Below are 15,995 nucleotides of genomic sequence, written 5' to 3'. Positions count from 1 at the left end.
AGTCAAAGTTCGGGTCAAATTTGGTGGACCAAAAGTCAAGAAGGACAGGAGGCGCGCATCCAGCAAGTAATCGGATGGACCGGAAAGAGAGCGGGCCACATTCGGTTACAGCAGAGGTACACCGAGCTTAAACAGCCGTCATCTTCTTCTTCTTCCTTCTCTGTTTCTACAAAACGAAAATTACTAAAGTTAAAATCGAGACCAACTGAAGGAATTAACCGACTCGATGAAGAAAAAGGAAAAAGAGAAAGGAAGAAACCGACTCAAATAGCATATATAAGGAGAAGAAACCGAGAGAAGGAGATCATCCTCCATTGAAAAGAGTAAAACCGAGGCCTAGTGAGAGAGAGAGAGAGTTTTTTATTGCTTTCTGTTTCTGTTTCTGTTTCTTCTTCTGATTCTTCTCTTTGTGAGATAGAGAAGGTCAGATTGAAAGAGTTAGAGAGAGAAGGCTGCTGGTTTGTAGAGAGAGAGGTTGAATTAATTATAAAATTCAATTATTTTTTAGCTTCTTCTTCTCCTTCCTTTACTGTTTCGGTTAAAAAGAGAAAGAGAGAGTATATTATTGTTATAGAGAGAGAAAGAGAAAGTTTAGAGTGAGAAAGAAAGAGAAAACAGTAGAGAGAGAGAAATCAGTTGAGGAAAATAATTTTCCGACAAAGAAGTATTTTTCGAGAATATGAGAAAACTATTTTCCCTAAGGGTCTGTTTGGCTGCATAGAGTGAAATTTCGTGAAAAAAAGTGTTTTCTTCTCCGATTCTTTTTCTTTCTTTAATGTTATTATTTTTCTTCTCTTTAATCATTATTATGCTCTCATCCATCATGAATAACTAACTTCCCCGATTTAGGGTTAAGGTTAAGCTTTAGTTTTGTGTGATTTTCTGACTTAATCACTTTTTAAGTACTTAATACTTTGATTTCTTCGCGTATCTTTTACGATAACCCCTTTCATTAGTTATGCTTATGGTCTTTAATGTTTTATGCTTATGTTTGATATCTAATAGTTAGAGTACCCGTGATTTTACGTATTGAAATTGAAAGTGTTAAAGTAAGTGTTCTGAAAAGTCAAAATCATCCGAGGTTGCTTATTCTTCCTTGAGTTATATAAGAAGAAGATATGAATTGCATAAGTTAGATGTCATACTTGCTAAAGTGGATCTTAAAACCCTAGATTTTCCCTTCTCATAAGTTTCCCGATTATCAACTTTTTATTGTTTCTGTTTTAGTTATTTCACTTTAAAAACAATCTTTAAAAGAGAAATCACCATAGATACAAGTTTTAGAATAGATTATACTTAGTCCCTGAGGATTCGATCCTGGTCTTATCAGGTTTTACTACTTGACACCCGTATACTTGCGGGTGTACCTTTTTTGGACACATCATAGGCCTGGGTATAAGATCTTTAAAAGAAGTAAATGAAGCTCTGATGGCGAAATTAACATGGAGAATGCTAATCAATCCTAATGCAATATGGGTAAGGTTACTAAAGTCAAAATATTTCATTCGCGACAACTTTTGGACCACTCCAGCAAAGCAAGGATCCTCTCCTTTGTGGAGATCAATTCTAAAGACTAGATCAGTTATAATCCAAAATATAGTGTGGCAAGTGGAAGATGGCACAAGGATAAAGATAAACATTGACCCTTGGATACCAAATCTCAATGGTGTATACTGATGGGCCTAGAAAGGTTACCCTAAATAGGTCTACACCCGCAAGTGCACGGGTGTCAAGTTGTAATAATTTCCGGTAAGACCGGTTCGTTCCTCAGAGACTAAGTGAAATCTATTCTAAAACTAGGAAGTAATAAGATTTTTCAATGATTTGGTTTTGGTTTTGAAATGAATAAAATATTAAAATAAAATGACGGAAATAAAATACAAATGATACAAGGAACTCAAATGGGAGGAGAGCCTAGGGTTTTCTGAATCCGTTCTCCTAACAATTCTAACTACAATTTATTTGGATTTAATTAGCGAATTTTATATATAACTCAGATTCTAGTCCATGAATGGTCTAAAAATCCGGAAGATTTTATCATGAAAAGCAATAAAAATATTAATAAATCATATCGATAAAATTACTTATGAAGAACTTCATCTAAAACCCTAGATAGAGAATTAGTTACTCATGGACATTAAATAAAAGAAATTGGAAAATAAAGTAAAGAGAGGGAGAAGAAAACTTAACTTTTTCGCTATTTCAGAACCAAACAGGGCCTTAGGGAAAGATTTTCCTTCTGTTTTCCCAAAATTCTGCCAAATAGACCCTTAGGGAAAACGATTTTCTCGTCTTCCCAGAAACGGTTTCCCTGTGAGAAAATTATTTTCTCAGCTTCTTCAACTCTCTTTCTCTCTTTAACTTTCTGTTTTTATCTTTCTCTTCTCACTCTTTATGTTTTCTCTTTCTCACTAATACAAACAGTAAAGTAAGAATAAGAAGAATAACAAAATCAATCCGAATTGATTAAAAAGAGAAGAAGAAGATTGAAGACTCTGTTGATTTTCTTTATTTCTGTAATTTCTCTCTCTCTGTAATTTCTCTCTACAATTACTCTTTTCTCTCACAAAAAAGAAATAAAATATAAAGAAGAGAACAGAAGTAGATGATGAAAATGATGATGTCTCTGTTTTTCTCTCTTAGCCGAGTTCTCTATGATGATAATGGTATTCTCTCTCTCTCTAATCTCTCTCTAATATTTCTGGTTTGGTTGAGCTCGAGAGGAGAGAATTCGACCTCCCAACCGAGATGATCTGATCAGTTGATGAAGCTCTGTTCTTATACCCTGATGGCCGGATTCTCCTTTTAGATAAAAATATCTCTGCCTTTAAGAGAAAAAATCTCTCTCTACTGTTAAAGATTTGAATCTTCCTTCTCTGTTTACCTCAATTTCCAGCCAAGAGAGTGAATAAAATATCCTCCATCATCTCCCTTTCTTTGTTCATCTTCATAATCTTCCAAAAGAAAAACGATTTCTCCTCTTTCTATCGTTCAGCCGAATCCATATTCTCTTAATCAATCTCCAGCCAAATCTTTCTCTAATTAATCTCTTTTGTTTCTAAAACTAAAAGAATATATCCCTAAATACTTCAATCACTGTGTCTACAACTCATCTCTTTCCTTGTTAACCTTCCATTCTTTCCCATCTCTCTCTCTCTCTTGAAACAGAGATTTTATATTCCTTCCATGTCTGGCTCAATCAAATCTTCCATCTATCTTCTCTCTAAACTTGGTTTTCAAGAGATGATTCTCTGTTAATCTTGTTGAGAATAAGAACAAGTAAATAACTCAAACACTGAACTGGATTCGATAATCTGAATACTTTTATTGAATAACAATAGCTATTTATAGAGTATTAGTGACTGAACTGAATTGCTAGAAAATAGCCTCTACTTAGTACGTGCAAAGAAGAATTCAAAAACAGAAATCCCTGAAGACTAGGGACTTTATTAACTGAAGCTGAGACTAAATCAAAACTAATCCTAAGACTAAGTGACACCCTTCATTCCTTCCCTTAAACTTACTGCAAATTGCAGTCAGTTTACATCAGGAACTCTTCCAACACCCAACAGCTCTCTTAACTTCGAAAAAACGTCAAGCTTCAGAGGCTTGGTCATCAAATCTGCCACCTGATCCTGACTTCTACAAGGAACCAAAGAAATCGTACCTTCCTGAGAAAGATTTCTTAAAAAATGGTATCTTACGTCAATGTGTTTGCTACGCCCGTGCATCACTTGATTCCTAGACAATTTGATAGTTGAACTGTTGTCACAACTCACATGGGTGCACTCTCCAGCCGAATGCCCCAGTTCATTCAAAATCCTTTTAATCCAAAGAGCTTGGCATGCACACATTGCAGCTGCCACAAATTCTGCCTCAGTGGTAGATAAGGTCACTATTGGTTGCTTCTTTGAACTCCACGAAACTGCTCCAGAGCTTAACAAAAACACATACCCACTTGTACTCTTTCTGTCGTCCATATCTCCAGCATAGTCACTATCCGTGAATGCAAGTAATTTACCACTTTCTCCTTTCTTGTAATGAATTCCGAAGTCTACAGTCCCTCTCAAATATCGAAGTGCTCTTTTTGCTACTTGTAGATGAAGCTCTGTTGGTTTAGACATGTACCTACTGATGAGACAAGTGACAAACATCATATCTGGTCTTGTAGCCGTGAGATACATTAAACTGCCCACCATTTGCTTGTAGTATGTTTCATCTACTGCAGTGCCATCTTTATCTTTGTTGATTTTGCATCCAGGAACTATTGGATTATTCACTGAGTTGCTCGCCGTCATACCAAATCTCTTCAATACTTCTAATGCGTATTTCTTTTGACATATGTAAATACCATCTGACCTTTGTAACACTTCAATCCCAAGAAAAAAACGCATCTTCCCCAAGTCTGACATGTCGAATTCTCTCATCATTGAATTTTTGAACTCAGATAGCATAGGTTCATCATCACCAGTAAATATTAAGTCGTCGACGTAAATACTTACAATGATGATCTTTCCTTCCCTGCTTTTCTTAGTGAATAGTGTCTGTTCGCTATCACACTTTTGGAAGCCTTCGCTGATGAAATGTGCTTCGATCCGACTAAACCAAGCTCGTGGAGCTTGTTTTAGTCCATACAAAGCTTTATGTAACTTATAAACCAGATGTTCCTTGTCCTTTTGTTCATACCCTTGTGGTTGTTTAACATAAACATCCTCGTGCAACTCACCATGAAGAAAGGCTGATTTGACGTCCAACTGAAATATTTTCCAGTCTCTTTGTGCCGCTAAAGCAATAATCATCCTCACGGTATCCAACCTGGCCACCGGTGCAAACACTTCTGTGTAATCAATGCCATGCTTTTGTGAGTACCCTTTAGCAACGAGCCTTGCCTTGTACTTATCAATGTCCCCATGCTCATTGTACTTTGTTTTGTAAACCCACTTCACCCCTATTTTTTTTGCTCCGAGTGGCAGCTCCGTAAGTGACCATGTCTTGTTCTTCTCTATGGAATTGATTTCACAATCCATAGCGCGCCTCCAAGTCTCATTCTGGACTGCCTCATTGAAATCAATAGGATCAGTTGACCCAACCAATGCCATATTTGCTTCATCATCGGATAAGCCTTCCCCAACAACATAATCTTGCATCCACACCGGAGGACCCCGTACTCTACCTTCATTTTCTATTTCCCCTTCTACCACACTGTTTCGGTCTTCACCCTCATTGATATTTTCACTATCATCGTCACTCGTTCTATCGTCCATACTGTTTTCTTCATTTTCACCCCAATCTAAGTCTAAAATAATTTCCCTTTCATAAGACACATCCCAATCCCATTGTTTTTCTTCTTCAAAAACTACATCTCGACTGACCACAATCTTCTTATTGATAGGATCAAACAATCTATACCCCTTGGACTCTTCACTAACTCCAAAAAAAACACACAGAGAACTTTTACTATCAAGCTTACCTCTTCTCACATCTGGAATGTGTACATGAGCCAAACAGCCAAAGACACGGAAATGATCAACAGAAGGTTTTATCCCGCTCAACGCTTCTTGCGGTGTGATATCCTTAACTGCTAATGTTGGGCACCTATTTAAAATATAAAAGGTCCAATTTACTGCCTCTGGCCAGAAAATCTTTGGAATTTGTTTCTCAGAAAGCATCGATCGAACCATGTTCATTACGGTTCTGTTTTTCCGTTCAGCTACGCCATTGTGTTGTGGAGTATACGCTGTGGTCAGCTGCCTCTTGATTCCCTGTTGTGTGCAGAACTCTTTGAACTCATTCGAATTAAATTCTCCTCCCCTATCAGTTCGTAAACATTTCACAAACACCCCTGTCTCCTTTTCCACCATAGTTTTAAAGCTTTTAAAACAATCCAGAGCTGTTGATTTCTCAACTAGCAAAAATACCCATGATTTCCGACTGAAGTCATCAATGAAACACAATACATACCTCTTTCCACTGGTAGACTCAGGTGATATAGGACCGCAAATGTCAGCATGAATCAGCTCCAACTTCTGAGTTGCCCTCCAAGTGCTTTTCTTTGCCATAACATCTCTATGTTGCTTGCCATTTATACAGTCTGGGCATGTCATACTTGAGTCAGCAAGGTGAGGAAGTCCACGTACCATCATCTTTGATTGCAGAATTCTTAGACCCTTATAGCTCAAATGGCCATATCGTCGGTGCCAAAGGTGGGAGAGGTCTTGAGAGCTCATGTGTAAACATCTTTCTGGTTCAGCTTGTGTATGTGCTTGAGCTTGAGTTTGTGCTTGCAAGATGAACATTCTATTGGCGCTCATCCCAGTTTGAAATATTAAACCCCTTTCCGGATGATATATCTTACAGACTCCTCTCTTAAATAAGATTTCCAGACCTCGCTCTTGAAGTTGTCCTATGCTCAAGAGATTATTTTTCAGCTCAGGAACATAGTACACTTCATTTATAATATGATTAACTCCATTCACCAGTAGTTTCACAATCCCTTTTCCAACTACACTCATTTTACAATTGTTACCCAATTTTACTGAATGTTTAAAATTTTCATCTAAATTAGTGAACATTCGTCGGTATCCACACATATGATTTGAGCAGCCTGAATCAAGAAACCATGCATCATTCTGTTTTACCTCATGTAGTTCAGCATATGACATCAACACCATGTCATTCTCTTCATTCATCTCAGCATAGTTTGCTTCCTTGTTCAAACTTGGGCATTCATATTGAAAATGTCCAAGTCTGTGACACTTGAAGCATTCTACTGTATCTCTATTGGATACTTGTCCTCTTCCACGACCTCTACCTCGATAACTGTTTCTTCCTCGACCCCGTCCTCCTGCTCTGTCATCATAAACCCGCAATGCTTGTTCATCTCTATCATCTTTTCTGAACTTTTGTTCATGAACAAGTAAAGAGCTTTGCAGCTCATCCACTGAAAGGCAATTGATGTCATTCGACTCTTCGATTGAACATACTATATAATTGAACTTCTCAGTGAGTGTGCGCAGGATCTTCTCAACAATTTTGACATCAGTCATGTTCTCTCCAAGATTCCTCATGTCATTTGCCACCAGCATCAGTCTTGCAAAGTAATCTGTGACATATTCTCCAAGCTTCATCTCCAATACTTCAAAATTCCTATGAAGAATTTGAAGTTGAGCACGCTGCACCCTCGCATTTCCTTGGTACTTAACTTTCATTGAATCCCATAGCTGCTTTGATGTCTCCTTCTGAGCAATGGTCTTCAGAATGGACTTGTCAATGGATTGAAAAAGGTAGTTCTTTGCCTTTAGATCCTTCAACTTCACTTCCTCCAAGGTTTTTTGCTGTGCACCGGTTAAAGCTTCTCCAAGTGCAGGCTCTACATACCCCTTTTCTATAACACTCCAATACTCTTTTGAGCGTAAGAGATTCTCCATTAGCAGACTCCAGTACTCATAATCCCCATCAAACTTTGGGATACAAGGTTGTGCAAAGTTACTTGACTCTGCTGCCATTTTTCTCTTTCTCACTTTGTGTTTTAGAAATCACCCAAAAGAAAAAAACTGCAGTTTTTCTATCTGGCTCTGGTACCACTTTGTTGAGAATAAGAACAAGTAAATAACTCAAACACTGAACTGGATTCGATAATCTGAATACTTTTATTAAATAACAATAGCTATTTATAGAGTATTAGTGACTGAACTGAATTGCTAGAAAATAGCCTCTACTTAGTACGTGCAAAGAAGAATTCAAAAACAGAAATCCCTGAAGACTAGGGACTTTATTAACTGAAGCTAAGACTAAATCAAAACTAATCCTAAGACTAAGTGACACCCTTCAAATCTCTCGGTTAATCATCTCCATGAAGTTCAACCGAATCTCAAATCTTCAATCACTTTCTATAATTTCTGTTATCTCTTTGAAATCTCATACCAAAAATCTTCTATCAATCTCATTCTTTCCCTAAAACCTCAAAATTTCACTTTCAACTTTTCTATATATTTCCATTTCTAAAAAGATCTCTTTATCTCTCTACTGTGTATAATGAGAGGATAGAGACGAGAGGATGGGACTTCCCATAATTTGGGGAATCACCCAATCAGTTTAAAGCTGGCAATAAAGAGGACTTCGATATGGTGCTTCGCGGATAATGAGATAAAGGTGCAACGCGGGTTCAGGATGACTCCACGTGTACAGGAAAGAGAACTGGTCGTGGATCTGTCTAGCGCAAACCAGAAAAGCCCGGAGTACACTCGGACTACCCGAATTTATACCGCGGATTATCCGCACCATCAGATTTGCTTCCCATCTGAACGCCACGTGTCTCCGACGGATCTTTGTTTCATTTCAGTCAACTGACTTTAACCAAAACTTTGACTTGGTCTTTCTTTCTCATTCGGACTCCGATTCAACTTCTGTCTTCGCCTACGGATTCCTCTTGGACTCTATTTTTCAAACGGTACTAAAATTTCTAGAACAGCCAAATTTTCAGAATGACCAAAATGCCCTCAAGTGTGTCTTTCTCCCGATTTTGTCCGTTTTCCGCATTCAACTCTGTAAAAGACACCTGGACAAAAGAAATAAACAAATCGTCAGAGTAACCGCTCGAACTGGACTAACTAACCCGAGTTAAGAGATTCAGATGGGACATTTTCATGTCTCATCATATACCTATCATCACTTCACCTCTTTCAGCTAATATCTACTGGGTCTCCGAGCTCATACTACAGAACCCAATGAGATGGAATGAAGATTTAATTAGAAACCACTTTGACGACCAAACATTCCAAGCTAGACTACCCCAAAAAGTAAGTCAAGACAAGCTAAGGTGGCTTCCAACTGAGCATGGGAATTTTTCTACTAAATCCTACTACAAACAGATAAAACCAATACCAACAGTGTCCGAACCAATCCAATAATTTCCATGGAAACTATTTTGGCAGAAAAATACTATGTGTCCTAAAGTTCAATTATTTATCTGGAAGATTGTACACAATGGCAGTGCTACCTTATCATTATTGTAAGAAGAATCCAGCACATACCTCAAACTTGTCGTCTATGTCGGACCGATGAGTTGGAAACGACCAATCATCTATTTGGAGAATGCAAATGTTTCAAAGATCTTATTATTATCACATGAGACACAGATCTGCAACAATTAGGCCCTGATACGGTTACTAACCTCACATTATTGCTCAAGAAAGGAATTCAAGCCAACAATACTTGGAATAGATACTCTTACCTCCTTTGGGAATGGTGGAAGTCCCGGAACAATTGCATCATTAACGACCAAAAACTGGATCTTAGAAGGTGCTGGTGGACAACAACAAATGAACTCAGGTACGTTAATGAATCCCCAAATGCTTTTACCCTTACTACTGATATGCAGGTTGGAGAATGGTTACCACCTCCTAGCAACCAAATCAAGATTAATACAAACGGCTCATATCGTCTCAATGAGGCTTCGGTGGCAGCAGTGGCAAGAAATGAAACAGGTAATATCATCGATTCTAAAAGCTCAACATTTGCTCCAAGATCGCCGCTCCATAGCGAAATCCAAGGAGTGAAGTTAGGGTTACTGTTGGATGAAGAAATGAAACTTGTCTCATTTATATTAGAAACAGATGCCAAAACCCTAATATCGTATCTCAAATATGAGAATCCAACAGTCCCGTGGCAACTATTGGTTGAATTAGAGAAGACACGTGCCTTAGCTGCTTGCTTCAACATCACGTTGTTACACTGCGGTAGAGAAAATAACTCGGTGGCACATAACATGGCTGCGTTAGCTCTCCAAGTGTGATTTAAGTAAATTTTACCCCCTTATTATTCACTATTTACTTAGTTAGTCCAAGGAGGACATTAGGGTTTTCTTTTGTCTCTTTTTGTACTTAACATTGTGAACTATTTGATTTTAATGTTATTGGGTTTCCTAAAAAAAAAATACAACTAAGGGGCAATACTGAGATGAAGTTCAAAACTTTAACCAAAACAACCCACATAAAAAGGTAATCAAATAAATCATAAAATGAATCCTTTAAACATGACTACAAGAGGATAAATAAACTAAAATGGATTAGAAAGAAAATGTAGAATTTCTGAATTGAAATTTTGCTACTTACTATGGGTTATGATTTCTCAAAGAAGATTGAGAGAGTTATGATTTTTCAAAGAAAATTGAGTTTCTTAAAGAATATATAGGTATTCAAAATTACTTACTTTTAATCAAAATTGCATATTATAAATCAAAATTACGTATTATAAATCAAAATTACGTATTATAAATCAAAATTACTTACTGTAAATCCAAATCAAAACAGAAGTTGTCGATGGATATTGAATGTCAATGGAGCTAGAGAGAGAGAGTGGAAGTAATGGTTGGGTAGAGGGAGAGAGGCGCGAAGTTGGCTCCGGGAGAAACGAGATAATGTGAGAGGATTTGTTGGATAAATGACTAAAATTACCTCTGTCAAGGAACTTAATTACACAAACTTTTAAACCGTAAAGATTTTGGAATATTTTTATCTGTCAGATGCAAAAAAACCACACAGAGAATGGACGACCAGACTTATACCTTGAATAAATAACTGAGTTGTTTTATTATAATAGATTAAGGAGAATCTTATTTTTAAGTTAAAAAATTGACTTGTTTGTGCTTTTGCTCCCTAATCTTTATCTCCTTTAATGTTTGTTCTATATTGAGATAATCCAACTGTCATGCATAAGAACTATCAAATATATCCCCCCATCTCTATCTCTAAAAATTTCAAAGCTCGTGATCCTGAAAAAATGAAAACAAGACAAAAAAGATGTCATGTGGGCGTTTCAAATTCCTTCATCTTTCCAAATTTTGTCGTTACTACCACTACCAAAACACTCACTCACTTATCTTCCACCTTCAAATGGAACTTCAAGCATCATCTCTTATTAAGACAAACACTAAACGAGTAAACAATAGTCACTGAATTAATTTATTTGTAAACGAGGTAACCTTGAACAAACTCTTCAAATCCTTTAAAAACAACCTAATCCTACCCAACTTACTTATGAACTCTTAATCTAATCTTGTATATATAAAAAAGCTCTTAACCAAGGTGTAATCGTTCACAGACATCTAATTAGTAATGGATTTTGATGATCCAAATATTGTTCATTAGTTGGTTGAGTCAATAAGTCAAAGAAACCCAAGACTAAGCGGCTCTACCCGTGATCAAGCCACCAGGGAGGTGAATCCGAAGGAATCTTTTCACCTATGCCCAAAATTAGGAGGTCGACATGTGTCTGTAAGGCGGTATAAGTCATGCCTTGGCTTTATATCAACTAGGTCAGTCCTAATATCAACTCTGCTCAGAGCTTTGAAATAATAAAAGGGCCTACAAAAATTGGCTCTGCCCTTAAGCCCGTTTAGCCTCAAGGCGAATCCGATTCTTGGTTTAATTCGTGTAAGTCTTAACCTAACCGAAGGTTCGTGGCAAAGAAGTTCATAAAATCTAAAAAATTGGAGAAACGTGGATGACAAATTAACACACATTGGAAGACAACTTTCCACAAATGATATACAAAACGTGGATGACAAGCACACATTGGAAACTTTTCCTTATTACAACCGCCAAATCGTTGTTCTATCTAATACGGTGGATCCTCACCGCCTTATCTCAACTGTTTATCGACAATCAAAGCATATAAAAATTAACACGTTCGCCTTAATCAAACAATACAAGGTTCAGTCTCTAAACTCAAACTATGAATTCAATTCTTTAAACTAAAAAACTACCTACTTACTTGAGCGTTAGAGAAGTTTTTGAATTTCTTGCAGGTTTTTCCGAAAAACATGAATGGTTATTCACTATTTGGTTCGCTGAATCTTTGTATCCAAAATGATAACCTAAAAGCCAAATTTAAACATCGTTAGATTGGTTTTAGAAGAAGGACCGACTCCAGCAATTTTTTTTACATTCAATGCTTTGAAGCATATACAACAATTCGATGTTGAATCTACCTCTTACGTTCGAACCTAGTTCGAATTCACCATGTCCGCAGAAGAAGATCTAGGTGCAGAAATCGCACGCTCAAGGGAAGACAAGAAACGTAAATCTGAAAACTAGTCGTTGATGGGCCTAAAAAGTTACCCTAAAAGGTCTCTACCCGCAAGTATACGGGCGTCAAGTAATAAGTCCGGTAAGACCGGTTCGTTCCTCAGAGACTTCGTTAAACTAAATTCTAACCTTAAAACTATTGGGATTTTCAAAAGTGGTTTGATGAAGGTAAAATAAAAATATAATGTAAAACTCAAAAAAAAAAAATAAACAAAGAAATAAGTCGGTATTCAGAAAAAGGGAACCTAGGGTTTTCGAATCCGTTTTCCTAACAATTCTAAGGACAAATTAATTTTGGTCTAATTCGATAGTTCTTTGTATAACTCAGGTTTTCAGTCCATGAACGGTCTAAAAAAAACCCGGAAGATATTATCGTTAAAATAATAAAAACTGTAATAAATTTATCATTAGAATAATTATTTAAACTTCATCTAAAACCCTAGATATAAAGGACTTAGCTACTCATGCTAGAAACGATAAATATTTGAAGTAATAGAAGAAAAAGAAGAAAGAAACTTAACTTTTCTGCGATTTTCCCACCAAACAGAGCCTAAGGAAGTGATTTCCTTCTGTTTTTCCAAGAATCTGCCAAACACACCCTCTGGGAAAACGATTTTCTCGTCTTCCCAGAAATGGTTTCCCTATGGGAAATTTATTTTCTCACCTTCCTTAACTCTCTTTCTCTCTCTAAACTTTCTGTTTTCTCTCTCTATTCTTACTTTAATCTCTCTATCTTTGTATTATTTCTTGCTCTCTCACTAAACAAGAAACAAAAAGATAGAAAACAAGAATAAAACCGAAATTAATTTCAAAACCGAGTCTCTCTCTCTCTCTACAATATCTCTCTGTCTCTCTCTCTAACTTTCTCTCTTCCTCTGTAACCTCTCTCTCTCTCACTAAGAAACAAGGGTTTTCAAAGAAAATCAAAAATCAAAGTAAAAACAAATCGAATTATAATCTCTCGGTTATAACTCTCTCTCCTCTGTTCTTGTTCTCCCAAAACCGATTCTTCTCACTCTCTCTCTGATTTCTGTTTGTAGTTGAGCTCGAGAGGAGGATCCTCCCCCAGCCGAGACTCAACTCTCCTTTTATAGACCAAAACCCAATCGAATCCGTTTTGATCTCTAATTGAACCGAATCCCTCTCTTCTCTCTTCCTCTAAATACATCCAACCGATTTTCTTCATTAACTAAGATCCTTCTCTCTCCTGGATCCAAACAAACTAACACCTTCAATCCCTCTCTTCTGTTTTGATCTTCAGAATATCTCCTTCTCTCTCTCGGGTTTATCTCTCTTTCTGTTTTCTATTTGAATTTGAAAAGAAACCTGAGAAATAAGAGGAGAGGATAGAGGGAAAGCATATCACGTTCTGATGAGGAGGGAAACAAAACGGATCCAGTGGTTCGCGGCTAGATGGATAAATGTGCAACGGCACTCGTCAGATTAGGCCACGTGTACAGAAGTTAAAGTGACCGTCGGATCCTGGTGGGAGTACCGTATTAACTTACTTCCGGGAGTACTGTAGTGGAAAACCTAAGAAATCCCGTGACCCGTCTCGCACAGCCCAACTGTGTACCGAAAATTCCATCTTACGTCAGATTGCACGCCACGTGTATTTGATCTGGTCAACTGTCTTTGACCCAAACTTTGACCTTGAATATTTTATTGCTCCGGACTCCGATTTCACTTCCGTTTTCGCCTACGGACTCGTCATGGACTCTACTTTCCATCCGAACACTAATCCTCACCAAGAAGTCAGAGTCAACAAATGACCAAAATGCCCCTAGTCTGTATTCTTTCCGACTTTATCCGTTTTGCACGCATAACTCTGTAAAAAGGTACCTGAACATAAAAGAGAGTAATTCGTGAGAGTAACTGCTCTAGAGAGACTAACTCGTCTAAATTAAGAGACTCAGATGGGACATTTCCATGTCTCATCAGTCGTTCATACAATTCACTCTGTCGAATTTCCTGAAGAGATAGAACGAATAAACAAGTTAAAGAAAACAAAGATAAAAAGAGAATCAGTACTCAAATCCCTATCACGAAACGTGTTCCTTATCCCAGTAGGGACCTCAATTCCCTTCACGGCATGCAACAAGAACTCTGAAAGACAAGGAAATAGACCAACCTCCGAGAGTATACGAAGGCACTACAGTCGTGACCGAGGAAGAGGGGGGGCGTTTCTCGGGCAAGAGCTCGTCAAAACTCACCAAGAACGTCAAAACAAAAGAAACACCATTGCCAGGGTTATTCATTATGCATTCCTTCAGCTTAGAAGTACTCGGGGTCGAACGACCGAAGATTTCAATTGCCTCACTTTGGAAACCTACGACGGCTCGGGGGACCCGGACGTTATTTTACAAAAAACTACGCGAGCTTGATGGGTTTGGTCTGTTGGCTTATGAAGTCTCCTAATGTTCTAAGCGAAATCTCAGATGGCTATTGCCAGAATGTGTAAGGAGAGAAAACGAGAAGGGTAATGAGACAAAGAGAGAAACAGAGATGGGGGAAGAGGGAGGGAAGAAAAGGGAGGGGAGAAAGATATAGACTAGGAGAGAGGAACAAGTTGAGTTTTTGGCAAGGTAGGAAATTCAGTAAGTTATCGATCAAATTCAGGAAGGTGTGTGTAAATAGCAAAAATGGGGTTGGAAAGTGTATGGATGTGTAAATAACCACGTTTATGAATAGTAATAAAGGGAAATTTGAGACACGACCATGAAAGTTCTTATACAAACTTACTTGGTTAGCACAAACTACTCGAATCAAGTGAAAAGTAGGTGTGTATAACACATTTAGGCTCCGTTTGTTACATTGGAAAACATCAGGATGTGCAAACTGAGTATTTATCGTAGGAAAGAAAATCATCATTGTAAAATGTGAAATCAAATTTAGATGTTTGGTAAGAATTTAAGAAAAGTAGGAGAGTGCCTTTTAAAAGGATGTGATAACAGGATTTTTTGGGTGCAAAACAGAGATTTTGGTTTTTTTATCCAGATCCTAGATTTCCGGGAAGAAAATCCAAAATTCCCCCCCAAAATCGAGAGAGAGAGAGAGATAGAGATAATTGAGAGTTTATAGAAGATTCAGTTGAGAAGGCCTCCAATTACAGGGAGTTTCTTTGTTCAAGAATGGAGGACATAAGTTGTTGCAGGGAAATACTTCGTTGATGCTGGTGTTAGTCACTGGTAGGACCTCGCCATTAACTTTTCCAATGATCATATTTGAAAAATAAGAATTTGAACTTTTCTTTGCTCCACTCTGTAAAGTTTGTGGTTTGCTATAGCCATTTATTCTCTTTGATGTTCTATTCAAATCTGGCGCAGGAATCCAAACTTCGTTGGCTCTGTATATTTGAATGGTCAAGAATAGATGTAATTTTTTAATTTATGTGGATGATTTTATTGTATTTCAAACTGTCTTGTATTCTGATCTTTCTTCAACTTGAAGGAAACTACTAGCTACTTCAGTAGCAAGATGGCAGTGAGAACCTATGAAATTGGTGGGGGAGTTGGAACAGGAAGAACGATATGTTGATGGTGATATTTTAGAACTGTGAGTTTTTCAAAGTTTAGAAGGAAAAAATGAGTAGCGGGAAGACAGAGGGAGTCTGAGTAATGTGGATCGAGGAAAGAAGGGGGGGGGGGTGTAGCGGAAACACAAGCGTAATAGAGTGAAACGAACTTTCACATGTTTTTAGATGGTAAAACTTTTCACTCAATTTTCCAACATTTTTTTTTTCTTACGTGAATTCGGTTTTCCCACTCTTTTAGTTGAACCAGACAATGAAAAATTGATTTTCCAACTTGATTTTCACACATATCAAACGGACCCTTAGGTGCTTATAAAATTTTCCCACACCTAGGTTTCCATAGTATATGATAGGGCGGGTGTTTTTATAGACGTCAT

General features: G+C 37.4%; 1 protein-coding gene across 1 annotated transcript; it reads left to right on the top strand.

Annotated features, from left to right (window-relative positions):
* The first annotated feature begins 9,373 nt into the window (after positions 1-9,373).
* Positions 9,374-9,793, top strand: LOC147537580 (uncharacterized). The gene has a single exon (XM_086642805.1). The coding sequence runs from the start codon at positions 9,374-9,376 to the stop codon at positions 9,791-9,793; it is 420 nt and encodes a 139-aa protein (XP_086498931.1).
* Positions 9,794-15,995: the final 6,202 nt, after the last annotated feature.

The sequence above is a fragment of the Eschscholzia californica genome, unplaced genomic scaffold (assembly GCF_041429995.1).
Source record: "Eschscholzia californica isolate CP2 unplaced genomic scaffold, dmEscCali1.0.p SCAF_5, whole genome shotgun sequence".
Classification (NCBI taxonomy): Eukaryota; Viridiplantae; Streptophyta; class Magnoliopsida; order Ranunculales; family Papaveraceae; genus Eschscholzia; species Eschscholzia californica.
Note: the sequence above shows the minus strand (reverse complement) of the source record. Positions and strands in the feature narration are given on the sequence as shown.